We start from the raw sequence: 25,633 nt of genomic DNA, 5'->3' as shown, positions 1-25,633 counted from the left end.
CACGAAAAGCATAAACGAAGAGAGAACAGAGGAGTGCTTGCATTTTGGTCTGAGACTGGACACTTTCGCTTAGTATCAGACTAAATGAATTATTATGATGGCCTTGCAAAATGCTAGAAGAGACAGTTCAGTTTTGAAGTTACATATGCTAGTAGTGCTTTACAAGATAGGTGTTGAAGATTGCTACATTCCGAAGTCAAAGGCTACTCTGTTTGCTGCAATAAATATTAATCATCCAACATTGCTTTCTCAGCCAATTCTTTTAGTTTGTTGTTTTCATCTGCATCAGGTGATGCGAATTTAGAACCAAGCTGCCAGACATGAACAATACCATCGACGTTACCAGTTGCAACATATTGGGCTCGTTTTTGGTTTGCTTCAACACAGTTGATGCGACATTTCTTGCCATTTTCACTAAAAATGGATATAAATTTTCACTCTGATTAACTGTCATCAGACTGTTGCGTTTACTAAAATTTATCAGGGTAAGAATATTAATTGAGACTCTTTGTGAACAAAGAACTTAAATTTTGAAGCCGATTGATATTCTAGGAAATTTCATTGAAAATTAAATGAAGTTTTTGAATTAATAAAAAAAAACATATACTGAATATCATTCATGTTTGATATGAATCTGATTATCTGACTTTGTAACCCTATAACAAATTTGGAAGGACAACCTATAATTGGACATGAAGTTTACATATAGATTGTTATGCTTAACAGTTCTAGGAACATATCGATGGATGAAAATAAACCGATCGTTTCAAATTTTTAGTGCTTAAAGATGGTTAAAACCAGGGGTGTGCAACCAGCGGCCAGTAGAAAAGCATCATTCTGGCCCATGAAACGAGTTTTTAATTTAATCTAGCATGCAATGCAATGCCCATATCTGAGCTTGTGCAAAGTGAACAACGCATGTCACAAGATCTGTGTCTGCAACTACTAGAAAGCCTATGAACAGTAGCAGTCTTATCGGCTTTTCTCTCCTCCGGGATAAACATGTAAATCCGATCCTAAAAGTGTGTCCCGCGGTTTCATCCAGTTATTTGTATCTTGCACACGCCTAGTTTTAATCACAAGAAGGCTACTAAGTTTGTTTCCAAAAGTTGCGATAATTTGTGCCACTAAATGGCATTACTGTCAACAAATTCTTTCGAGCATGAAACAACAACAAAACACTTACCCTTCGCTTTCCACAGAATTGATAACATATTGAATATTTGCATCATAAGCCGTAAGAAAACCAGATCCTCCAACAGAGAACAATGTCAAAGCACGAACAGGAGACCATTTGACAGAATATAAGTATTGATCAGATCCTGAGTAGGGAGTCACTTCACATAAAGGTGATGCATGTAGAGCGTGGTAAAATCTGCCAAAATTATTGTTTATTGTATGATATTGAAATGCATTTTTTATCAGCAATGTATGGTTTGCGATATCATTCCCAACAATATGGTTCGATCTCATTCGACAATTTTAAACAGTCAATAATACACCAAACAAAAAAATATCAAGATGCCAAATTCTAAACAAATCCAGACAAAGACACTTATATTATGATACCAGAGAAACAAATTTATAGTTCAAGCATTGTTAGGTTGTCAAGTTTCTTCACTGTGAATGCCACAAAATTGATTTATAAAAAATACATACGATGAAATTATGGATCCATGCCATGGATTGAAACACATAAATAAAAATACAATTTTCCTATGTTATTGTACCTGCATCTCTGATCAGTTGAACAAGTCAAGAATACATTCCTGTGAAATGGTGACCAATCTACTGAATATACTGGACCAAGGTGCCCCTGTAACAAGATTAATAAGCAATATTGATTGAATATTCAAATATTTATGAAGCTCATTTAAAATTCTATTATGCTGAGATGAAATAATTCGTTGTAATATGTTAGTTTTCCTACTACAATTTAAAAAACATCAATTTTCCTGAAAGTTTTTTATAGTTCGGTAAAGAAGTTTTCGTGATCAAAACTAGATTTCTGAGCTGGAGCCTTTTTTTCTAAATCCAGTCAAACCAATTTTTTGCAACCCAGAGTCGAATTTTTTCGATGGTTCGGCCCTCAGTGTCAATATCATTTTAGGTGTTGGCCCTTCGCCCATAGTGATAAACAGTTACGTTCTGAATGATTCAAATATTTAGATTATTTACTTTGTATGAAAATTTTACAGGATCATCTTCATAACTATTTTCATCAATGACACATTTGACGATTGCACCGTTCTCACATCCTGCGATTAACGTTCTTTCATCTCCGACTGTATATTCGATTCCATCTTTCACAGATACTGCTATTGCACAACAAGTAATACCAACAGAACCAGTTCCCCGTGCACCGGTAGTGCTTGAAAATGAATTATAAAAATAAAATTTATTGAAATGTCCAAAAAACACAACATTGGGATGATGGACTATCAAGCCTGTAATAGCCGTATTTTTTCGGTTTGAAATGCCTGAATATTTTATCGTGCTCTGAATGAGATGGATACCCACTCGTAGGGGCATGGCTATTTTAACGAGTGGTGTAATTGCGCTCCTGTTTTAGAAACCATCGCACAGAAGTTTTCGATTCTCATTCTTGAAACCCGCCTTCTGAAAATCCTGGCTATTTCTAGCAATGTGACAACTATGCTACAATGATTATGTTCAAATTCCATATTAGAGTCATTCAAACACTGAACTAGGAACAGCGAGTGCAGATAAGACGAACTTATAGAATATGGGCCTGCTTTTCCAACTTTACTAGTAAAATCCTACAACCAAGTGGATGCTAATAGACAGCTTATTTGCATATGATTGCGAGAAAACTTATCATAATAATGAAATAACAGCAGAATTTTGCCATACTTCAAATAATCTGAATGCAAAAAAGTCTTGTAATTTTAGTCAAACATGTAAGTTGCCATTGACAATTTGTATTGCTTGTAATAGAAAGCCTCACCTTCTCACACTACTTGCTTTAATCTGAAACTTCTTGGCAATAGTCAGTGGTTTTTCACTTTGACTTATTTTCTGTTTCCATGTGATTAACTTCCCATCAGTACTTGCTGATAGCAAGTCAATATATCTGTTAATAACATGGTATTGAAAAATTAAAATAGGGTTTCTACATGAATTATAATATAAAACCATTTTTCCCAGGTAATGAATTCAACAAGGGACCTTGAAGTGGTTTTCCATATTTTCTAGGTAATAAATGTGTATTGAATAAAAGGCGCTCCAGAAGTATGTGTACCAATATGGAGGTAATTAATTTTGTTCAATAATTTTACATCAAATTGTGTAAAAGAACTGAAACCCATGGCCACGGGGATATTCATGCGGCTAACACAGACAGTCCCCGAACTCGTAATAGAACTAAAATAAGGAAAATCGGAATAAAATCATGGCCTAACCCTAACCTGATACTTCGGGACTCGGGAGAATAAAATTGGATTAGAATTGTAATTTGTAAGCACTTGGAATGAATTGTTTCTGCCAATAATTCCTCAATGGGAATAGTTTACGAATACTGATCCTGTTGTATTACCTTCACTGTGTCGTGTAATACTTTCGTATGACCAGTCCAAATGAAACATAGCAGTTAAATAGTATTTGATGTTATGTTTTGAGTAAGAAAAAACATAACTTATCATTAAGACATGCGCACAAATAGGGGACTCATGGCCAAATTTGAGTTTCACAAAAAGCCTTACTTGCGTGATTGTGGTTGCAGCCATGAAACTGATGTCACAGGGTCATCATGGCTTTCGGAACTGTAAACAACTTCGTCTTTCGATATATCCCATAACAGAATAACTCCAGAAAACAATCCAGCTGCAGCATAAAAAGATATTTTCTAGGTTTTTCTTTTGAACTGCACAGATAAGTCCCATTCAATATTGCAATATTTACCTATGATATCACCCCATGCCCCCACCTCACTCACCCTGGTTGTAATAAATTGGATAGGCCAGGGTGGTCCAAACCCAGGCCCGCGAGCCACATGTGGCCCGCCACTTCATTATCCTGGCCCGCGCCGCATTCGGAGAGTAATCAGAATATCGCATTTTGAATTGCTTCTCATAAAGTAAATCAGAAAAATCGTTTGACATATTGTTGTTATATCACTACTGTGACTGAATTGACTAGTATGATGGCTAGCTGAAGTAACTAGCAAAGTTGAAGATGTGATGGGCAGTCTATTGTTACCTGGATTTCTATCATTTTGGTCCGAAATATATGCTAACAATAAAGGCACAATAGAAAACTAAACATCTGATGCGAATTTCATTAGCCTAGGTTGGCAATGCCTATGTGATAACTATGTGTTTACACAATAGAAGTACTTGTTTTGTATTGCACTGTTTACCTTGGTACTATTGTGGCCCGCGACCAATGCCAAAATAATTTTGTGGCCCGCGAACCCCAAAACCTTGGACCATCCTAGGATAGGCTATGTCCATCCGACCTTTCAAAAAATGTAGCTCTTTGAACAACAGTGGCTGCTTGTGTAGAGCCTCGTTAAGGGCAAAAGGTGTATAAATATGCAATTACCTGCAATTAGAGCTGGATTTGTAGTATGGAAAGCGACAGCTTGTAAACTGCTCTCTGTCTCCAGCTTCTGGTCACACTTGAATTGGTCTAATCTTGAGCGGTCAAGATTCCAAACACAGAGATATGATCTGAAGATAAAAATTGGGTCATAGAAAATACTATGATCCGAAACCAGCAATAGGATATATTTTCATATAAAATATGAAATTACTAGAGATAAGTGCACATATATTACTAGACTTTAGTATTTATAAACAGTAGTTTATTTTTTCACCATCAGAAAATACATTCTGTACGAAACAAAATACAGAAAAAACATTAAAAATGGCATTTCAGGGTGGGAAGGAGACACAAAAACCAACACTGTCTATCAAGCAGCGACACCCATGGTTAGGTCTAATTGACACAGAAAAAAGTTGAATATTAGATATTAGAAAATGTTAACGTCAAGGAATCCAATCCGTTACACACAAAAATACAACTCTGAGCACCAAGGAGTGAGGAAACCATTGGAATGGTATAGCAGATATACATCAGTGAATATATCATACTAGTGATCGCAAAGGCCTATTAACAATGCTACCTGTGCAAGATATATTACCTTGTCTGGCCCCATGCCATATGTTTCATGCTCCCATATGCAACAGCAATCGATGCACCACTGCTGCTCCATGATAAACAAGTAACCTCCAATGTGCTTTCATCTGAAAGGAATTCAAGAAATAGGAGTTGATAGGAAAAAATATTATTTTTTTAATAGAATATGATTTTTTAAATTTATCCTGGGGGAAGAGAAAAGTCGATACGACAGATTGAAAATATTGGGACCTAGGCATTTCATTTTTTACTTGTCCCATTTTCATATTGGAATAGTTAGGTTGTATCCAACCATCAGCTATGTGAACAATGTGAACTACTCAGTAATGATAAAAATTTCAGAAATCCTTTTGCACTTAATCATTTCCATATATGGAAAACAAGATACTGCTGCTGTGGCATAAGTGCACAAAATATTTCACACATATATATTCTATAGAACCGGTGCAAACCGGCTGAATCCCACCACTGCGCTAATTCCCCTTTTAAACAGAACTAGCGGTGGTGCGCTGTCCTAGCAATTAGAGCGTTAGTATGAACTGTGTTGACATCGCAGGTTACACATCTCAGATTAAAATCCTTTACCCACCATTTCAACTTGAGTAAATAAGGTAGGCAATGCCGAATCGGAAAGATTCCATTCCTTCCAAATACAGAAGCCCCTCACATATCGTTAGATAACAGTGGCCTTGTTCGAAGTGAATAAGTGTCAAACAAAAAATATATTATGAGCATACCATTTTTAGTTTCATTTTTCACAGTGGTTTCTTGTAACGAATATTCACAATTCATAGAAGTATCGCTTGATTCAAAATCTGAACCCCAATTTGCTTCTTCAAAAACGTTAAATGTTGAATTTTTGATCAATTGCCTGAAAATAATAATTGAATTGAATATCTTGAGAGACACTAAATAGATTCTATTCATTCATTCACTCTACATACTACAAGCCTTATGTAGCTGTACTCTGGAGTGGAAGCAGTACTTTTGCAAAAAGATCTTATATGGACGAACAGCTTCTGGAATCGCAATGCTTCTGAGTAGCACAAGTAGCTGAACCTCGAGTCCAAGTCAAGGGTAGTCTCGAGTTAAGTTCGAGTCCCAACAAATTTTGAAGTCCTAAGTGTTGAGTCGTTGATGTTTCGAATCACAAGTCAAGTAGCCTACCTATAATGGATAGTCAAATCTGAGTCACGTTTTTGAAAAACATAACTCAAGTTCAAATCAATATCATGAGTCTTCCGAGCACTGTCTGTAGGTAGGTAAATTGGATTTGATGATATATTATAGGCAGTATAGGTATCTTAGAGCCACCTTCTTTATACTATAAATTTTTAATTGGTATGCCTTACTTATTTAACTCTGTACATGGCGCAGAACTCAGGATAAGATTATGCAACATATTTCATTCAAACAAAATAAATTGAATTTCTGTTCATATAGTCTTACACTTAGTGACCCGAGTCACATATTATTCCACATATGCCAGAAAAGTATGAATATATATCTAAAATAAAAACTTTCCATTTTATACAAATACCCCTAAAATTTGACAAGTTTCCGCGCCATTTTAAGTAAACTTAACAGCAGTATTTACTTGGAAATCATAGGTTCCACAGAAGACAGAAATGCTACAAGAGTAGTTTCATTCACATTTTGGTTTCCAAGTGCTAATGATTTCTCCAAAATTTCACTTGCAGGTACAGTTTGACATTCTGCATCTTGTGGTTCCACAGTCTGGATGTCTACTTCATATGTAAGAACTTCACTGAAATAGGGTGGTTCAAAATGTTATAAAAAAATTGTGCTATTCCATTTTTTGTATTCATTTGAGTTGTTTTAGGGTCCTGTGTAGTTTTGTACTTAACGTACTTCTAGTAGGCGTAGCATAACAAATTTTTGACATGCTAATCCTAACCCCCACCTGACTACGCCATCCAAAAATTATGCCACTACAATCAAGTCATAGAGCTTGCCAAATACTCGTACGATCGCCCGAAATGGCATCGGCGCCGACGATAAAAAACTGACTAACGTCAGCGATCTCTCTCCTATCGGGATCGTTGCGACGACAAAACGAGAGAAAAGGCTGTTCAATTTCCAGTTGGATGGCGCGCCTAGGATGACAGTTCGTATAGTTTGAATGGCTCTATTACATCACTGTAACGTAATTTTTGGATGGCGTAGTCAGGTGGGGTGAGGATTGACACATGAAAAATTTGTTATGCTACGTCCACTAGAAGTACGTTAGGTACGAAACTACATGAGACCTGTTGTTTTATACTATAGCTCTGAACTAGGCTATGATTAAGCACTCACTGCTGCGTAGAGAAAGATTATGTATTATACCAGTCAAACTCTTTCGAGTTCAAAACATAGCATATTATATTTATTAATCATTACACATTGGAAGTGGTATGGAAGAAAATTTGATATTTTTATTATTTGTACGGATCATTAGAAAATTATATACAGTATGTGAAAAGGTTATAAATGATATGGAGTCATTAAAGTTTCACGTGAGTATACCAGAGTCTGATAGTGCAATACAGGGAGTCCTCGGGTTACGACGGTCGCGACTTACGATGTATCGAGGTTACAAACACGCCTTGATTTACTATGCTTGTGTTGTTCATAATGTTTCTTGCACGACGAAAATAAATTATCTGAATCTGAATCAAGGTTTGCTTTTATTCACGTGATGTGGATTGTTTTCTGTTTTTCTAATAAAGTTCTTATTTGTATTATTTGTACATTTTATTAGTGTACAGTACCATACTTTACAATACAGTACGATGTGTATAGAGTAATTCATGCACTGTACCACTGTACAGTATAATGTTCCGACTTACACTGAAATTTGGGTTACACCAAGTCTCAGGAACGGAACTGCGTCGTAAGTCGAGGACTCCCTGTAGTCGACGAAATTAAGTTATACATATTAAATTAATCAAGTCCATTAGAATCGTTTCTTTGTTTATTGATATTATATTGATGCAAAAAGAAAAGCATCAAATTTAGACCAGCGTGCAGTATCGCTTAGCAACAACATGGCCACGGTCAGCTGGTAATGCTGATACGAAGTCCAGCGAAGCGTAGGATCATCGACCGCATTTATATGAAATTAGACAAACCTGGTTTGAGATCCATTTTCTCTTTGTTTTCTGTGGCTTTTCCATGACGATTTGATGGTAATCCCTGGCCTATAATCATCAGAAAACATTGTCTTGACGTGTTTATCAGATGTTTGAAAAAATAAAGAACTTCACCCTATATTCACGGCGTATGCACATCGCGCACTCTGATAAACCTCGTCTCGTTTTCCCACAACGAACGCGCTCATTCACCAGATGGAAAAAGAGTTTTGATTGACGGCTCAATGACCAATCAAAATACCTCATTTTCCCACTCTGCGAAGGTACAGCCCAATCATGGTGAAAAGGAAACGGTCGTGAGAAAACGAGCAGACGAGAGCGATTCATATTCTAAATATTCGTGAAATTGTTGTTTAGTCGAACAACGCGCAATAAATAAAGCCACGAGGAACAGACTGTGCGTAAAACGCGATGTACCGTTCGTTTTATTGGGGATAAATATCTAAGAGAAGCGACAAGTGTATAGCGAGTTCTTAGACGGCGTGTGTTTTACTAGTCTCGATCGAAGAGCACGGGTTGACGCGGGGCCGGCTTTGTGCTTTAGTAAAGTGATTTACGTTTTAGTAGGTGTAATTTTTGTATATTATATTTCAATCATGTCTGCAAAAACTCAAGCGAAGAAAGCCAAAATTGAAGGCGAGAACGGAAAAGGCGACCTTGAACCAGGTATTTTACTTTTAAAAGTTGATTTGATAAATAGTATCGCCGATCCCGTTTATTTTAGTAGACTTTTTTGTGGCGACAAGAAGTTGATTTATGGATACAAATTCCAAAGTAAATTAATAGCTATTCTTGATGTTTGTTACAGTGTACATTCCAAAACTTAATACACATATCGCTAGTTATAATACGGTTGTAGTAATTGATGATATATTCAATCGGCCGCTTTTGGAAGCGTTCACGTGCGCGCATTTGTGTGTGTGTGTAAAATCCAAAAGGGGAGTGCGACATCTCGCGGCAGTAGATTTTAAATGTAGTAATTTTTTTAAATCCCGCCAGATTTAAATTACTGAAAAACATTTGTGTAGCTAAAACTTGTATCCGTGTATATATATATATCCATATTGTATTTGTCAGTTTTATCACATATTTTTTAACATTGAATCAAGTCAAAAAAATTTTAATTCTGAATCCAGTCTTAAATTTTAAACTCCGTATCAAACCAAAAAAATTTTAAACTCTGATTGGAGTCAAAACTTTTCAAATTAATTAGTTTGAGTTTAAATTAACGAGTCAAAAATTTTTCAATCCTTGGATTAGTCAAAAATTTTTCCATCTGGAAGTCAAGAGTTGAAATTTTTTTCCTCCCGAAGGTTGGAGTCAAAATTTTTTCTCTCTGCGAATCTAGGTTTAAATTTCCTGCTTCCTAGAATCTGAGCCAAATTTCCTCACTCTGATATTCTAAGTTTACATTTTCTGCTTCCGAGAGTCTGAGTCAAACTTTCTTCACTCTGAGAATCTAAGTTTAAATTTTCTGCTTCCGAGAGTCTGAGTCAAAATTTCTCCACTATGAGAATCTAAATTTAAATTTTCTGCTTCCGAGAGTCTGAAATTTCTTCACTCTGAGAATCTAAGTTTAAATTTTTGTCTTCCGAGAGTCTGAGTCAAAATTTCTTCACTCTGAGAATCTAAGTTTAAATTTTCTGCTTCCGAGAGTTTGAGTCAAAATTTCTTCACTCTGAGAATCTAAGTTAGAATTTTTTCCTTCCGAGAGTCGGGAGTCAAAATTTATCTAAAGTCTGCTTTTGAGTTGAAAAATTTTTTAAAAATTATTTTGAGTTGGGGTCTGTTGTAAATTTTTTCAGACTCTGTAACCATGTCTTTTTTTTTGATTAAAGTTCTGTTACATCTTTGAAGTTTTGCTGCCCTCTTCTGCCATTATGCTATATTAATTATATTTAGACCTTCCTTATTTGAAGTTTTTCAAATTGTTTTTCATTGCTATTTTCAGAAGACAAGAAAATACAAGATGCTATAGAAAAAATAGATGAAGTGCAAAATGAAGTAGACCGATTAAATGAACAATCAAGCGAGGAAATTTTACAAGTTGAAAAAAAATACAACAAACTAAAGTAATGAGATTTGTAATTATTCATATTTGTTGCTTTGTAAACGAATACATAACTGAACTCCCAATTTACCGCTGATATGCAAGAAGCTTTTATGTTTCTGAAAATTGGTATGATATTTACTTCTCATTTTCAATTATTAAGTACGAAGAATTTTTCAGATTTTTTATACACATTAAATTGTGCAGGCAGGAGTGTATGTTAGTTAAATGTTAATCCAATTCTACCTATCTATTTGTTTATAAACACTATCTGTATTTGACTTGGCACTAAAGAAAATACTTTTTATATTTTCCCTTGTAGACTTTTGAAAATGGGTCATCAAAATGACTCAATCTTTCGTTTCTTTTCAATTATAATTAGGTGGCCACATTATTTGAAGAGGTCAGAACTTATTACTTCCATCCCCAACTTCTGGGTCACAACATTTGTCAACCATCCACAAATATCAGCACTGCTGAATGAAGAAGATGAAGATGCTCTTCATTATCTGACAAAGGTCGAAGTTCAAGAGTGCAACGAAATCAAGACCGGATACACAATCAGTTTTGTGAGCTTATGATTCAGTATGCCTATTTTTTAACTGATAACAGTGGAGAATGGCTGAATAATATTTTGATAAAATTGATTGATCTGTTTCGTATTCACTCTGGCGAACTAGGATGCACCCGCATTCCTTTTATGGACCTTATACCCGCATTCCTTATATGGTCAGTCCCAGCAAATCCTAGTCCTCTGTCGTGTCTTCATAATATTAGTATCCAAGGTTATCATGCGTCATTGCATTTCGTCTTTTTGTTGAAATAATGACTATAGGGAAACAAGTTTGCTGTTCTGGTCTGACAAAGTATCTCTTGTCATGGAAACACGCTTCATGAAAAAAAGAAGTCTGATTTAGTCGGATGGGCAATATTCATCGATATGTAAGAAGTATGCTTCTAGTGGTAATCATTAACACTCCTCTAAGATATATGAATGTATTTTTCAGCATTTTTCTGATAATCCATATTTTGATAATGATGTCATAACAAAAGAATTCAGACTCAGTGAATCAGGTGAACCATCGTCAAGTTCAACAACAATTAATTGGAAAGAAGGAAAAGTATGAATTTTACAGATTTTGGCCACAAATCCTGAAATATTATAATATGCTAACCAAGGCATGATTTATATGTTTGACTGTAACTACCATATCCTTTCAAAAAAAGTAGCTGCTCACATAGAAGTGACTCATTTTATATGGCCTTGATTAGTGTGAAATGAGTGAAATTAATCTCTGAGCCTTTAACTAAAAGTGGAGAGTGTTGGTTATGCGGCTGCTGTTCTTAAAATAGGATATGCGTTGTCATAGGACTTAAACAATCTGGGACAAATTGTTTGCATCGTCTTCTAATTCTGGTCTGCTCATTTTTAGAATTTAACAGAAAAAATTGGTGAAAACTCAGCTAAAGGAAAGAGGAAACACGAAGAATTAGAAAGTTTTTTTAGGTGAGTTAAGATATCTTCTCTTATTTTTTTTGCATTGATTCAACTCGTTAAATAACTTCATTGTAATTATTTTTTTCTAGTTGGTTCAGTGATTCTGGAGACTGCGGTGCTGATGAGTTGGGTGAAGTCATAAAAGATGATATTTGGCCGAATCCACTTCATTATTATCTTGCGCCAGAAGGTATGAAAAATTTCAGTCCGATTTTCTCTTTAGTCCTAACATGTTGATCAATTATTGCGCACTTATTTGTATTAGGCGCTACAATGATATTATTTAGGGAATCTCAACTTATTGACTTTCTGCCTATATTATTTGAATTTATTATTAAAACTTTTGTATACATTAAAAAAATGAAATACAAGTAAAATTTGTGGTCCTATTTGCCATCGCAATCCTGGATCTTGACAACAATTCCTAATATGTTATAGATTCTTCATTATAGTCATATTTATTATATATATATATATATAATAGATTAATGGCTTGCAGCTGGTATTTTTGTCGCTATTACAACCCTAAATGTAGTCCCTTCTTATTGTAATACTGTGTTTATTTTTATATCATTCAATTGTGGGTGGGTTTGATTTCCGGTGTGAGTTCAGTGAAAACCTCTAATTCCAATCTCTAGCCCACCTTCTAGGGTGTGAATTTAAATAAGAATAGTCAGCTTGAGCAGGCCTTGTCTGGAGTGAAATTGTAAAAACGTCTCGTCTTGTTTCCAGGTGTTGATGAAGATGATGACGACGACGATGATGGTTTAGATGATATTGAGGAGGAGGAAGAAGAAGAGGAAGGATTCGAGGAGGAGGATGAGGAAGGAGAGGAGGGAGAAGGTGATGAGGAAGTGAGTATGAAATTCACATCAGTTATTATCTTTCGCTTGCAAATGTACATATTCAAAATTTTTGCTACTTGTAATCGTTTTCTTCAAATAAACATGTAAACTTCATCATCTTAACGACAAACGTTTTTTCCATTAAAGAGGTTCCTTTATTTTAATTTTCAAGTTATTGGATAAAAAATTTTTTTTTACTAGCTCAGTGGTCTCAAACTATCATAATTCGTTGCCCCCTCTTCCAGAGACTCTCAACATTCAATAGCATGCTCTTCTTCAAATACACAGTTTGGCTTCGAACAGGCTTCCATCAGTTGAGAACTGTTCCTCTTGTGTGGACAAGGGCCCAGTTTAAAAAACCATGGTTCTTGAGAATTGGCCAATGTTGACGGGGACAAGGGCCCAGTTTGAAAAACCCTGGTTCTTGAGAATTGGCCAATGTTGACCAAACAGCCGAACTTTCATTTCTAATAATATTGAAAATTGGACACTCATCAAAAATTATTTTAAAAGTAATGAAACAGGACATAATATACTGCAGTTACCTGAAGTATGCATCATTACTGATCAACTAATTTTTTTCTATATTTATTGGAAGAAATTTATAAAGGCCAAATTAATTTACAATTGATTACAATTTTTAACAGGAGGAAGACTGAAAGAATTCTCAAACCTGATGGTCTTTTTTCATTTATCACCTGAACGACTGAAAGAAATCAGTTGAGGAACAAACTCTTTTGCTACTACAACTACCAATTTTTTTGTCATATTCTTTACTGCCCATTTAGTCTGTAACGGCCTCGTTCATTGCCCATGGTGTTCAATCCTGGTTTACTGTATTCAAAACTGTTTCAACACTTTGTAATAAGCGATGTGCTGTAATCGAAAATGTTTTCGATTTTTTTCACTTTGTTCAGCCAATGATAGCAATGTCAATACAATTCGAATGTGCGGTTGGCTCATTTATGGTATCTACCTGTGCTGCTTTTTGTAAGGGTTGTTCAGACAGAATGCAGTTGGGAGATATCAACAAGTTACCTTATTTCAGAAAACCGTGATTCACTTGTAGTTCTGAAAACAAGATTAGGTTTGTGTGAACCCCTGAATGCCAGCACTGGTGTTCCCTACAGTAGTTACTTTGACATAAAGTCTTTGATTCATAAGTAATCCAGTGATGTGAGGACTGTGGAAGTAATGTTCAGAATGGGTGATAGATATTCACTGTTATATGCTATCAATATCTCAAGACAAAAGAGCAAATGCTGAAATTTCAAAAAATATATATTTTTAAATCTCGCAAAAAAACCCAAGTTTTTGCAGCAAAACTCATCACTAAAGTTTCATAATAAACATTGCAGTAAATTTGAATACCAAAAAATTTTCTCAACCAAATTTTGCTAGGAGGTTAAACCTGATATTTGTACTCTGTAGTGGGTAAAATAATACGAAGGAAGAGTTGTATTACAATGTGCCTATTTGATGATATTTTGTTTGCTCATTATAACTGGCTAATATACTGATTAAGATTCATCATGAGAAATGAATAATCGGGAGTACAATGGAGAATTTCAAACTAATGCTTGTGACATTACGTCAATGATGAAAATTGTGATAGCCCAGTTGCTAGCATGTAAACGTTTGAATGACGATTGCTCATGCCCTCACCTAATGTGATTCTAGGTGGCAGGCAGTATGCCAAACGGGAAAAATCCGGATTTCCAAAACTCAAAGAGAAGTTGTACAACACCTAAATACTTTGCTGTTGTGAACTAGTCGGGATCACAGTCTCGAGCATAGAATTAATATTAAATTTAAAGAACATTAAAAAACAATGGATATTTACAAAACTGAGGAACAAACTCGTTTACACTTGAACAGAAGCCATGGGTTGTTTTTAAAATGTAAAAACTTAGCAAATATTATTTTAAAATCATGGGTTATCATATGTTATATTTTAATTAAGATATATGTAGGGTGTTCATGAAGTCCAAAAAAATTTGAATTGCAAAGGAAATTTATCGATACCGTCTATAGTTTGTTGGCCCCTACAGGTGTATTAAATGAGGTCAGAAAACTGAAATGAATGCTGATAAAAACAAACCAGGTTAAAATGTATTGTGAACTGACTTTATAACAAATTTAATTGTAATGGGAATTTATGAATACTACAAAGAAAATGCACACAGATTTTTACACCATTAATTATACACCCATTGTTGTTTATTTAGTTGATCGAGAAAGCTTGATGTTGAAAAAATATAGAACACAAAATCAGTTAATTATCCAATACTAGCTTGAACAGATTGAGCATCTTCACCATCAACGATTTGTACCGAACTTTTATCAAATATAGAGCTAATATCTGGTAGTCTGTATCTATTTGTTGACAGGATAGCGTCCTGTATCAAAGGATGCTGTAGAAGAAGTTGGAGCGTCTGTGGAGCAAAATTCTCTGCATCAAGAGATGTGTATACTGATTGTAGTCGTTGCAAGGAAAACTTATCATCCGGATCATCGGTGATTGAAAAACGATGAGAATCTGATAACCTGGAAGTAAGGATGTTTAAAAATAATGTTAAAAAAAATGGAATTGAGATATTTGATGAAAAACAAGTTTGTTACCCATTTTGGGTTCAAATCCCATGCTCATGCTCAAGTTGTAATAAATTTGGCAAGCTGAACCAGAAAGATTTTGGTCTTTCCAAAACAGCAGCTCCTTAAATATCAATAGATATCAGAGGCTGCTTGTATATGGAGTTGTTCAGAGCGGAAGAGGTGAATATGCAGCATTTACAAAAACAAAAAAAAGACTTTTTTTGAGACTTCAGATGATCAAATCACTTTTTTTGTGTCCAAATTTTTCAATTTTCGTAGTGAATAGTAAGATATTTCAGAATTACAAACTAAAAATTTGGCACATATTAAAATTTTCTGCAAAATATGGTATTTAATCAAACAATTTTCAGTACTCCTGAAGTATGCGCACCAAGATGTCGCTGAACCCTAACCTGGTACACGATCTGAGTTCAGGTTGTGCGCCATCTTGGTGCGGACACTTCGGGAGGTCCCAATTTTCATATGGATATCCCTACCTGGAAGATCCGTGATGCATCACTAGCCACCATGCTTGAACGGAAATAAGCGGCTTTGGAACTGCTTCTGCTGTGACACAGATGTTGCTCACAGGAAGATTTTCAGAAACGCCGTCTTCTGTTTCTGCAGTTTTCGATGAAGCAGATGGTGGATTCACCGTCTTATACACTTTAGGGAAGAGTTGATTCGATGCAACGCTAAGCGCACGCATATATCCTTGTACAGCATCAAGATCCATTGCAAAGTACATCAACATGTTCACATAGTCAAGTCGTGGAGGACTTTGCTCCCAATCTGCGAACATGAGAAAGAAAAACTGATGAAGGTTTTTCATTCTAGGATAGGTCATCTCATTTGCTTCCTCATCTTGAAAAGCGTCGCACAACCATGTTTTTACTTGCGTGTATTGATCCTCTGTTATCCAGCCATTTTCTGCTACATCAACACTCTGAAATGCAGATTGAGCTGATAATAGGTTTTCAATGGTTGGTACAGTCCAGGGTTTTGACACAATAAGTAAAAATTTCCTCCAATCTACATACTCGCACTCTGGTGAAATTAAATTACACAATTCTACCAGTTGAGTATACGTAACAGTGAGCCAAGACTCTGGGAGCGCATCCAATCCATATGTTAAAAGTGCAGAATCTGATAACAATTCAGTGAAAGATTTGTTGGCAATAGTGCCAGTAGGAGATACCTTGCGGAATTGATGCAACAAATGAGTTAATTGTACAACTGTAAATGTCTCTGGCATTGGTATCTCAATAGGTGCGGGAACAGGAGGTGGACTTGGTGTTCTGGCAACCCTCAATTCCAAATTAATGACAAATTCATCCTGGTTGAGACAGACTTGATATTTCAGCTTGATTCCACCTTCAATTGCATGCTGTCCGGCATCTGTAAGCTGCTCTATAGATTTCATTTCCGCGAGATATCTAGCACCAAGCCATTCCAACATTTCAGCATAAGAAGTTGACATTGCTTCCTTGAGTTCAGAAAGAGTTAAAATAGCTCTGTATCTGATCAACATCAAATTACATTTAATCCTATTTTCTTCTTCTTTCAAGGACGCAATATATTCTTCTCTCATATTAGAAGCAATCTCTAGTTTCCTTTTGTCTTCTTCACTCATTTCATTGACAGGTGTAGGCGGTGTTGGAGTAGGTGATTTGCTTTTAGCCCCCTTCTTGCCCTTTGCACTTTTTTTCTTGCCACCACCTTTTTTGTCAGCAGGAGCATTTTGAGCCATTTTTGCCTTCTCTTCCTCTTCTTTGAGTCTGCGCTCTTCTTCTATTTCGGCTTCTTTTGCCGCAATATCAGCTTGAACCAGATTCGCCAAGTAGTTAACTGCAGCATTGTAGCCATCTACAATAGTTTTTTCTTCTAAATCTCCTTCTCCCAATTGAGTATCGGTTCCAGGATCTGGGCCTTTTCCTTTCTTTCCTTTGCCTCCTTCATCCGCCTGAAGACTAAAAGTTGCACCTCTTTGAATCAGTGGTATCTTTATGTGGCCTTCACCACTTACTGCTTCAGCTTCTTCTTCTTTCCCTTTCTTATTCTTTTTAGTCTCTGAATGAGATTCTTGTGGAGGTTGTCCATCACTTCCCATTGTCTCATTGCTAGGTGTTGGGTTTACAGGCTCGTCTACATCAAGTTCTACTAATGGAAGTCTTACATCACTTGTTGCATCTTCATTGGGGATTTTTTTCTGCATTCCTGTGTAATAATCTTTCAACAATCTATTTGTGGACTGGAAGCGATCAATTTCAGTTTGCATCAAAGATAAGTATTGGTTGATAAGGAGACCCAAATGATCTTCCAACCACCCATCCCTCATTAATTCTGCTCTTTCAGCCTCTGCTTCCTCCTTTTTGGTGTCACAGATATCCCAGAGTCTCTCACGTAAATCATAAAGTCGTTGATGCATTTCTGCCTTTGTCTCTTCGTCTTCACGAATATCATCAGGGATCTCGTTGAAGTCTTTTTGCCATGCATCTACAAATGCCTGCTTCGGATCAGGACGGCGTAAATGCTGTCTGAAATCACTTCTTGACTGATATATATAACGAATAATACCTTCTCTTTCAACTCTAATCTGATGGAAAATATGCATGCATGTATTTTTGAAAGTCGACTCGGTATTATCCCACATAGGTACTGCGATCCGTGCACATTCCATTGGTAAAAGCTCGTCCACATAAATCCAGTCTGGTTCTCCTGGTTTTGGTGGTGGTGGTCCTTGCACCTCTTCAGGCTGAGGAGTAGGAGTTGGTGTTCTAGATCTTGACTTCTTGCTCTTAGCAGATCCTTTACGAGATCCCGATCTACTTCTTGACTTGCCACCTTTCTCTGCACTTTTACCTCTCTCTTTTGGAGATTTACCTTTTCTTGATCCAGATGGACTAGGTGCTTTTGATGTTTTACTTGTTGGAGATGAAGCCCGAGAACCTTCAGGTGGTTCTGCTTTTGGAGTAGGTTCCTCTTTTGGCTCTTCTTCTATTTCGTCTTTTTCAATAGGAGGTTCTTCTTTACCCTTATTTTTTACTTTTTCTAGGGTCTGAAACAGAGCCTTTTCTGCATCTTCATATGTCAATGTTTTGGCTTGTTCTCCATCAACATGTTGTATCATCGATAACTTTGAATAAAATCCTTCTAATTTTTTCCAGTTATCATGGAATGTCATTATCCGATGTTGAACTTGATCTTTGTCAAATGCTTTATCTTCCACCGAAACAACTTTTTCGGCATTTCCTATTCCAGTTCTGGAACCTAAAGGTGCAGGAGAAAATTCTTCATGGAACATTTGATCTTCCTTTCTTTCATAAGTGCGACCAAGTGCTCTTTTCAGTACCATTTCATCACTTACATCTAATATCAGGACAACATCTAAAGCAGTTGTGCCGATAATGGCCTGTGGTGTAGGTTTTGGGTCTGATACTAAACTGGATGTTTTTGACAACTTCTTTTTGATTGGGGCAGCTACAGGTGAAACATCATTTCCAGTAATGGCTTTTTCCAGAAGAACAGCTTGCTGAACATTGGTTGGAAAACCATCTAAGATCCAACCTCTTCCTTCAGGAATATTATGAATTTCATTTGCTATTACATCCACTAATACGGAATCTGGAACTGCTTCTCCAACTTCTAAATATTTTGAAGCTTTTTCACCCAGCTTTGCCCTTTCACTTAATCCTTTCTCTTTGTTTTCTTTCTCCACTCCTGAATCTTTCAAATTTTCATCCACTTCAAGACTTCCACGATTTTCTCCAGTACGCGGGGTTGGTGGTTCAACATTAACAGTAGCTGGTACTGATTCCACTGCATCCAAAGAAACAGGTTCAAGCTCTTTTGCTCGGAAAGCTTCAATTGCAGAAGACAACAGCTTGTCAACACTGAGATGAGCAATGTTATGAGTTCTTTCAAGTTGCTCCAAAATACTTGATTTTCCAGCAAACATTTTTCCCACAATCGCAGCTTGAATGGGAAAGTCAGGGAACTTTGGTGCTGGAGGAGGAGCCTCTGGTGGATGGACCATATTAAACATTCGATGTAGAATGTGACCAAGAATTTTACTTGCTGGAGGATTTTGAAAATCTGCTGCCTCATCAGGTTTCCACTCTCCAAGCATGTTTTTATACTCAGCAAAATCTTGTGCATTGAGAATTTCCTCTCTCCTGGCTTGAACTTCAGCATCTCTAGTATCTTCTTGTTCTTCATATATTGGTTGTCCTTCAAGAAAAAGCTCTTTCCATTCTCTAACCAACTTTTCCGGGACTTTCTTCTCTGTTAGGTCTCGATACTCTATGATTTTACTTGAAAAATCAATTATACCAGACAAAATGTTCTTACAGACATCATAATGTTTTTTATAACGCTCTTGTCTTTTCCTTGCCATGTTTCTATTATGCAATTCTTTCTCTTGTGCAGCATTTTCCTCATATTCCTCTCTAGCAAGTTTGGCCAGTTTTGCCTCCAAATCTAAAGCATCTTGAAAATCTTTTAATCTTCTTTCCTCATATTGCTTTTCTCGGAAAATACGATTTTTCCTGATGTTATCTTTCTCTGAACGTACTTGCATTAACTGCACAGCAACACGTCGTTCCATTTGTGACTGGCGCATGAGCCTTTGAACAATTTGCTCCTGCCTATGCGCTTCCTCTTGTGCATGATGGGCTTTCATTTGATCCACAAGAACTTTTCGTCGCCGTTTTGCACGTTCTTCTCTTGCCGAACGTTCTTCAGAAAGCCGAGTCTTGATTCTATCAAGATATTCGAATCCACCAGATCCTCCTACAATCTCTTCATCAATTGCATCACCAGATTGCGCTGCTGCAGCAGGAGCAACCAACTTTTTTAGGTTGTCTTCAAAGCTTCTGATAGAAAAGTGTGTTGACTCAGCTTCTCTTTTTCTTCTTACTTCTTGTCGGTGTTTTATTGCTTGTAGTGTTTTGGAAGGAGGTGGCTTAGGAATATGAACTGTAGCTGCTTGTATTTTTGCTAACAGCTCAGTTTGTTGCAATCGAGATAGTCGTGATTTTTCCAAAGCCATTTTACGTTGCTCTTGTTTAATAGCTTCATACTCCATGTGTTGCTTATATTTTTGGGCAATTGCTCTCTTCTCATTTTCATTTCTTTTCCGTTCGAATTTAGATGATACTTGATGCAAAGTCAAATCACTTTCTCTCGGAATAAGTGTTTTGAGTCGTTCTTTATATAATCCACTTTCAATCATTTCTAATTTAACAGGAGCTGATGGTCGCATTGTTTGCATCGCAGCACCAGTTAGATTATTTTTCTCTTTTCTTTGCAAACTAATAAACATTTGATAAAGAAGTCTTGTAGCGACCCCATACTTTTGTGTCATAACATCATAAGCAATATTGGCATCGAATGGGATTTCCAACAAGTTAAACGTTGGTTCCAGCTGTATGAAGTTATTAAGCTTTGCGTTCGATGACTGCCCCGCAGAAAATGATCCAAAATCATCTTGAAGAAGAAAATGATTGAAGATTTCACCAAACAAATACCCAGTCGAGAAGTCCCGAGCGATGTTGCTTTTGTCAATCTTTTTTGAAAGTTTCACATCATTATTCAACCAGTTGCATAATATTTCAGTCATTGTTATTTTGTTTTTGAAGCTTGCTGTCACATACCGAATTATTAAATGATTTCTGAATTAGATAAAAGAAAGATAACTTATAAATTTTACGGTAGTAAAATTGTTAGACACTGTAAATCTTACAGCAGGAAGTTAGATAAGTTTTGGCATACATATCATGAGCATTTAAATTACTTTATTTTTTTAAGCACTTATTACACAATGCACAAAAAAATTAGCTTTAATTTGATGCAATCTAATAAATAATGAATGAGGTCTTAAAGACATCACTACATTGCAAAAACATTATTTTAATTTTCCAGAAATATATATAAGGCAAGCAATAGAGAGAAAATGCTAAACATGGACAAAAACATTTACAATGAATATAGGATAGGATTTACATTTTATCCTGGGGGAGAAGTAAGCCCATAAGATAGCTTAATCATATGGCAAACCAAGGCCCCTCATCCGGTTACCAGTCCAGGTCGGGTATGGGATTAGTTAGCCAGTTATTTGTTTTCGGAAGCATGGACTTGATGGTCAAGGAAGCCGTAATCTACCAGCGTGACCGTGAACCACCCTACGGCGTGAGGAGTCCAGCAATCCTTTCGGACATGACAGCAATCCTCTCGCACATGATCATCCCCGCATGGGATTCGAACCCACAAAGAGTAACCAGAGATGCGGTGGCGAGCGTATTCCTAACGCTTAGCACGATGTGCCACACCGCCGAGCCTGATGACAGTTTAGTACAAAGGTGGCTAACATGTTTAAAGTTATTGATTGACTGAAAATGAGAGGATAAGTGCTGCCTTAGTTTTCAGAAGTAAGTTTTGATTGAGGACGTGGACAAATATTTAACATTTGGTCGGAAAGCAACGTCTCATAATTACCAGTAAACTGTTTTGTAATGGTTCAACTTGAAAAAAAATAGATCAATAATAACAGCAAGGTAAAGTTATTTAGAAGTCATGGAGAGTATTAATATCAAACTCAACTGTAAATTTATGAAAGCCATTTAAAAAATTATTGATGAGACATCTGTTACTTGTGTGGGGTCATATATAACGGGACACCATATTACATATCGCATTATCAGTTAAGATGGATAATTAATTTTGAACTCCTCGATGGTATGAAGTATTCAAAAGACACCGGCAGAAAAGTTGCCCAAACTTTAATCGAGACATACCTGTACCGGTAGTACAGACATAACGTTAAATGCAATTCAATCTCCCCCTGCGACATTATTTTCCAATTACACGATAATAACTCCTATTTATGAATGATCTTCTACGTATGTAACTGTTATTAAATTAGGATATACCGGTATATAATAGAAACATGGATAAATATCTAAAAATCGGTTCTACCTGGTCAAAAAATATCTCAGTTGTCGTCTAGCACCATGGTAACAGGAATCATCCAAGCGATGGTCTTCCGCAGGGCGATAGAGAGTCGCGTTAACTCTTCACTTCTCACCACAGACGGTGCTCTCACTTTTATTTGCTTGCTATCGCACGGTCAATCCTTAAAACTGTCTTTTTTTCTAGGGATTTTAAGACCAGTTCGCGGGTTTTCACGTGTGTAATATTTAGACTAACAATAGAATGGCCACGGATGATTTAAACACGAAAAGGTTGGATGCCCCGCGTCAAGATCTTAGCGATGCTTACAGTCTACCTGCTAATTTTCTTGAAATAGAAGTGCTGAATCCGGAGACACATATAGGTGGCGGTTGGCCAAAGAGCCAATACACTGATTATGAAGTAAAAATGAAGACGAATTTACCGGTTTTCAAGGTTAAAGACTCGACAGTTCGTCGAAGATACAGTGATTTTGAGTGGTTACGTTCAGAATTAGAAAGAGATAGCAAAATTGTGGTGCCACCTCTTCCTGGAAAAGCCTTGAAACGACTTTTACCATTTAGAAGCGACGAAGGTTTGTTCGAAGAAGATTTTATTGAAGATCGAAGGAAGAAGTTGGAATCATTCATTAACAAAGTAGCAGGACATCCTTTGGCGCAAAATGAAATTTGCCTCCATATGTTTCTACAGAATGAAACCATTGATAAAAATTATGTGCCAGGGAAGGTACGAAATGCTTGAATGAAGATGTACTCGTACAGTGATTCGGACAATCTTATTAGGCAAACTTCATAGCCTACTTGGCAGGTCGATTATCATCAAACTTGCTTTGTGATCGTGTGTATGATTCCCATTGCCCCTGTGATTGCGAAAATAGTCAAATCTCGATATTTTTTGTGTATAATCTCTGAATCTGATTAAACGAACAATTAATTATCTGTTTGAATATACTATTACTTTACTGCAGTGATATTCCGGATCTCTATAAATACTTCATATTCCATGAATATTCGTGAATTCACCATAGCTAAAATAAATTTAAGAACAATTTGGTATAAAACTTCAAAAGCCTCCTTCAAACAATATTAAAAGATTCGGATACATGGAATATATTACCGGTGATGATCGTTTTTCATCATTAATAAATAACAGAATTTCAGGTTTCGGTATTTAATATAAATCTGCTCATCAATCAAAGGTATTGAGTATTTTAGCTTTATGTTTAACGAAGAAAATCACAACATGGAAAAAATTGTAATTATGTCATTCATGTGCAATATGAGATAAAATAACACAGTGTATAATGATTTTGGTCCCGATGATTTATTTTAAATTACTAAAATGATTCTTTAATGTTGTAAATGTATTTAAAGGAGTTGTCAATAATCTGTATTCGATTTTTGATTGAAAACAAACAGCTGTTACCATGTATCTCCTGATTTGTTTTGTCTGGAATTTGGTTTGGCGTAAAATATAGGATTTGGCCATTGTTGACCTAGACACTGTCCTATTTCATTATTCGAAAAAAATGTCTATATTAATAGCCCCTGTTCTAAGAATATTTTCAGTTCATTTAACCACATTTTGAAATAGAAAAAGTTTCAATATGTAAAAAGAAACTCTCCCCCAGCTGATAACAAGATACCAGTTGTTTTTTCATAGTTCATACACATGCATATTCATTGGTGTTCTCAAATATTAATATGTGCTAATACTTCATAAAGGGAGACTCGTGCTTCCATTCAACTTATTACATTTTCAATTTCTGCTATTGTTTATTGTTATTATTTAAATATTGATATGTTGAAATGTGGTAAATTTTGATAAAGAATTGTGATAATAAGTTTTGGTCTATGGTTAAAAATTATACAAGTTTTGAACAGAGAAATTAGTTTTACAAATTGACTCAATTTATTTGGACTCAGTATTTGTTATAAAAATTACATATCTGTTATCTATTCAAACGGCATCACAGAATTTTGGGATTTGGGTTCTGTCCATAGAATTGCAATTATTGTCATATATTTTGTCTTGTCTGCATTTGATAAACATAATAATTTGTATAATATTTCAATTTTATGCGGTTTCTTCGTAAGAGGCTTGAATGGACCATAATTTGAAATGAGCATTTTATGCACCGTGTTTTAGGACTTCAATTGTGTCGAGCTTTTGAACAAGTGAGCCAAAACTGACTTTGCGTTTCACATGAATTTAAAAAAAGAAATTCACCGAGCAAGATTTTGTGTTGAGTTGTCGTATGCCAAACTATTTATATTTGAACCCACAGATTTCAGTAATCCCAGATTAATTTTTGACTTGACATACAAAGGAGCTTTCATGTGCTTCATTCAGGACCTCCAGAGCAATAAGAGCAGAATTTTATTCCAAATAATAAATGCTTCTACTCGTTTTCCCAAACTTCAACATAAGCAAAGTAGTTTTCCTGAATCTCAGTAAATATTTAAATGACTAAAAGCATGCTCCGAATATGTTCAAATTTCGCTTCGCTTGTATCGTATGTTTCTTAGAAGGCTAATCATAGTGATTTTTTGGTTTCTCTATTCCTACCTGATTGCATTTTTTTTCTTTATGGTTATGACCCATGTTTTAAATTGCCAAAATGGCTCCAATTTTTCATTGATAACAATTTTTTTTTAATTCTTTATACTCATATTTTCCAAATTTTTTAAATGTATTCAGAATTTGAAAAATAGAATATTTGCATCAAATTTTGTAGCTTAGTGTAATACAGTCCCACAGCTGCATATGAAATTAGAATTCTGTCATGATAGATTGACCCATCTTAACCAAATAGGCTTTCTCAATGGACAGAATAAACGCATCTTGTTCATGTTATCATCCCAACCTATTTTAAGGTACATATGCAAGTGTGGTGCTATATTACGCTGAAACAAAATTTACTTAATAAAACATAAATTTGACAGCTTCACTAGACGATATAATATAAATTCCATTCATAAAATTGACTTAGTTTGAAAGTCTGAAATAGCCCCATTATTCTCATATCATCATACTGTTCCTATTAAAATAAAATATTTCATTTATCATTTGGTTATACCCATATTGACTCAAGATATCTCTGGATTCCCATTTTTATGATCAGCATCCTTTGTATTGATGTTGCAATTTGGTATCCCGGCTTCTCTCACCAGTCATTTAACAAATCTATAGTGTATTATTATATATAATATATATATATATCTTTGTAATTCTATTTCATGCCGTTAACTAATGACTGATTAAATTGTTATTATTAAGATTATTATCTATGATACTTTTATATAAGGCGTTGATAAAAATATGAGTATACGCCATGCATTGGTTCGACTGGACAACAGAC

General features: G+C 35.7%; 4 protein-coding genes across 4 annotated transcripts; 2 read left to right on the top strand and 2 right to left on the bottom strand.

Moving 5' to 3' along the window:
• Positions 1 to 18: 18 nt before the first annotated feature.
• On the bottom strand, positions 19 to 8,499 carry LOC120344689 (cytoplasmic dynein 2 intermediate chain 2-like). The gene is made up of 11 exons (XM_039413991.2): positions 8,295 to 8,499; positions 6,758 to 6,928; positions 5,898 to 6,031; positions 5,165 to 5,267; positions 4,564 to 4,691; positions 3,723 to 3,843; positions 2,969 to 3,094; positions 2,179 to 2,371; positions 1,731 to 1,816; positions 1,187 to 1,375; positions 19 to 414 (listed from the first exon to the last, which is right to left on the bottom strand). Exons 1-11 carry the CDS (start codon positions 8,381 to 8,383, stop codon positions 228 to 230), a joined length of 1,527 nt encoding a protein of 508 aa, XP_039269925.2. The 5' UTR covers positions 8,384 to 8,499; the 3' UTR covers positions 19 to 227.
• A 191-nt stretch (positions 8,500 to 8,690) lies between these two features.
• On the top strand, positions 8,691 to 13,679 carry LOC120344690 (protein SET-like). The gene is made up of 8 exons (XM_039413992.2): positions 8,691 to 8,981; positions 10,267 to 10,387; positions 10,748 to 10,934; positions 11,373 to 11,486; positions 11,799 to 11,872; positions 11,953 to 12,053; positions 12,596 to 12,717; positions 13,356 to 13,679. The coding sequence occupies exons 1-8, from the start codon at positions 8,912 to 8,914 to the stop codon at positions 13,365 to 13,367; spliced, it is 801 nt and encodes a 266-aa protein (XP_039269926.1). The 5' UTR covers positions 8,691 to 8,911; the 3' UTR covers positions 13,368 to 13,679.
• A 292-nt stretch (positions 13,680 to 13,971) lies between these two features.
• LOC120344686 (sperm flagellar protein 2-like) lies at positions 13,972 to 20,975 on the bottom strand. The gene is made up of 2 exons (XM_039413987.2): positions 15,801 to 20,975; positions 13,972 to 15,255 (listed from the first exon to the last, which is right to left on the bottom strand). The coding sequence occupies exons 1-2, from the start codon at positions 20,921 to 20,923 to the stop codon at positions 14,988 to 14,990; spliced, it is 5,391 nt and encodes a 1,796-aa protein (XP_039269921.2). The 5' UTR covers positions 20,924 to 20,975; the 3' UTR covers positions 13,972 to 14,987.
• A 1,421-nt stretch (positions 20,976 to 22,396) lies between these two features.
• On the top strand, positions 22,397 to 25,552 carry LOC120345046 (sorting nexin-12-like). The gene has a single exon (XM_039414422.2). The coding sequence runs from the start codon at positions 22,516 to 22,518 to the stop codon at positions 23,011 to 23,013; it is 498 nt and encodes a 165-aa protein (XP_039270356.1). The 5' UTR covers positions 22,397 to 22,515; the 3' UTR covers positions 23,014 to 25,552.
• Positions 25,553 to 25,633: the final 81 nt, after the last annotated feature.

This window comes from Styela clava, chromosome 5, assembly GCF_964204865.1.
Source record: "Styela clava chromosome 5, kaStyClav1.hap1.2, whole genome shotgun sequence".
Lineage (NCBI taxonomy): Eukaryota > Metazoa > Chordata > Ascidiacea > Stolidobranchia > Styelidae > Styela > Styela clava.
Note: the sequence above shows the minus strand (reverse complement) of the source record. Positions and strands in the feature narration are given on the sequence as shown.

Coding starts and splice junctions, on each gene's coding strand:
- LOC120344689 (XM_039413991.2), bottom strand. CDS start 8,383: ATGTTTTCTGATGATTATAGGCCAGGGATTACCATCAAATCGTCATGG. Junction 3,095..3,722: donor CTGCAACCACAATCACGCAA/GTAAGGCTTTTT, acceptor TGTTATTAACAG/ATATATTGACTTGCTATCAG. Junction 1,817..2,178: donor CTGTAAAATTTTCATACAAA/GTAAATAATCTA, acceptor ATCTTGTTACAG/GGGCACCTTGGTCCAGTATA.
- LOC120344690 (XM_039413992.2), top strand. CDS start 8,912: ATGTCTGCAAAAACTCAAGCGAAGAAAGCCAAAATTGAAGGCGAGAAC. Junction 10,388..10,747: donor AAAAAATACAACAAACTAAA/GTAATGAGATTT, acceptor AATTATAATTAG/GTGGCCACATTATTTGAAGA. Junction 10,935..11,372: donor CCGGATACACAATCAGTTTT/GTGAGCTTATGA, acceptor TGTATTTTTCAG/CATTTTTCTGATAATCCATA.
- LOC120344686 (XM_039413987.2), bottom strand. CDS start 20,923: ATGACTGAAATATTATGCAACTGGTTGAATAATGATGTGAAACTTTCA. Junction 15,256..15,800: donor ATGCATCACGGATCTTCCAG/GTAGGGATATCC, acceptor CCTTACTTCCAG/GTTATCAGATTCTCATCGTT.
- LOC120345046 (XM_039414422.2), top strand. CDS start 22,516: ATGGCCACGGATGATTTAAACACGAAAAGGTTGGATGCCCCGCGTCAA.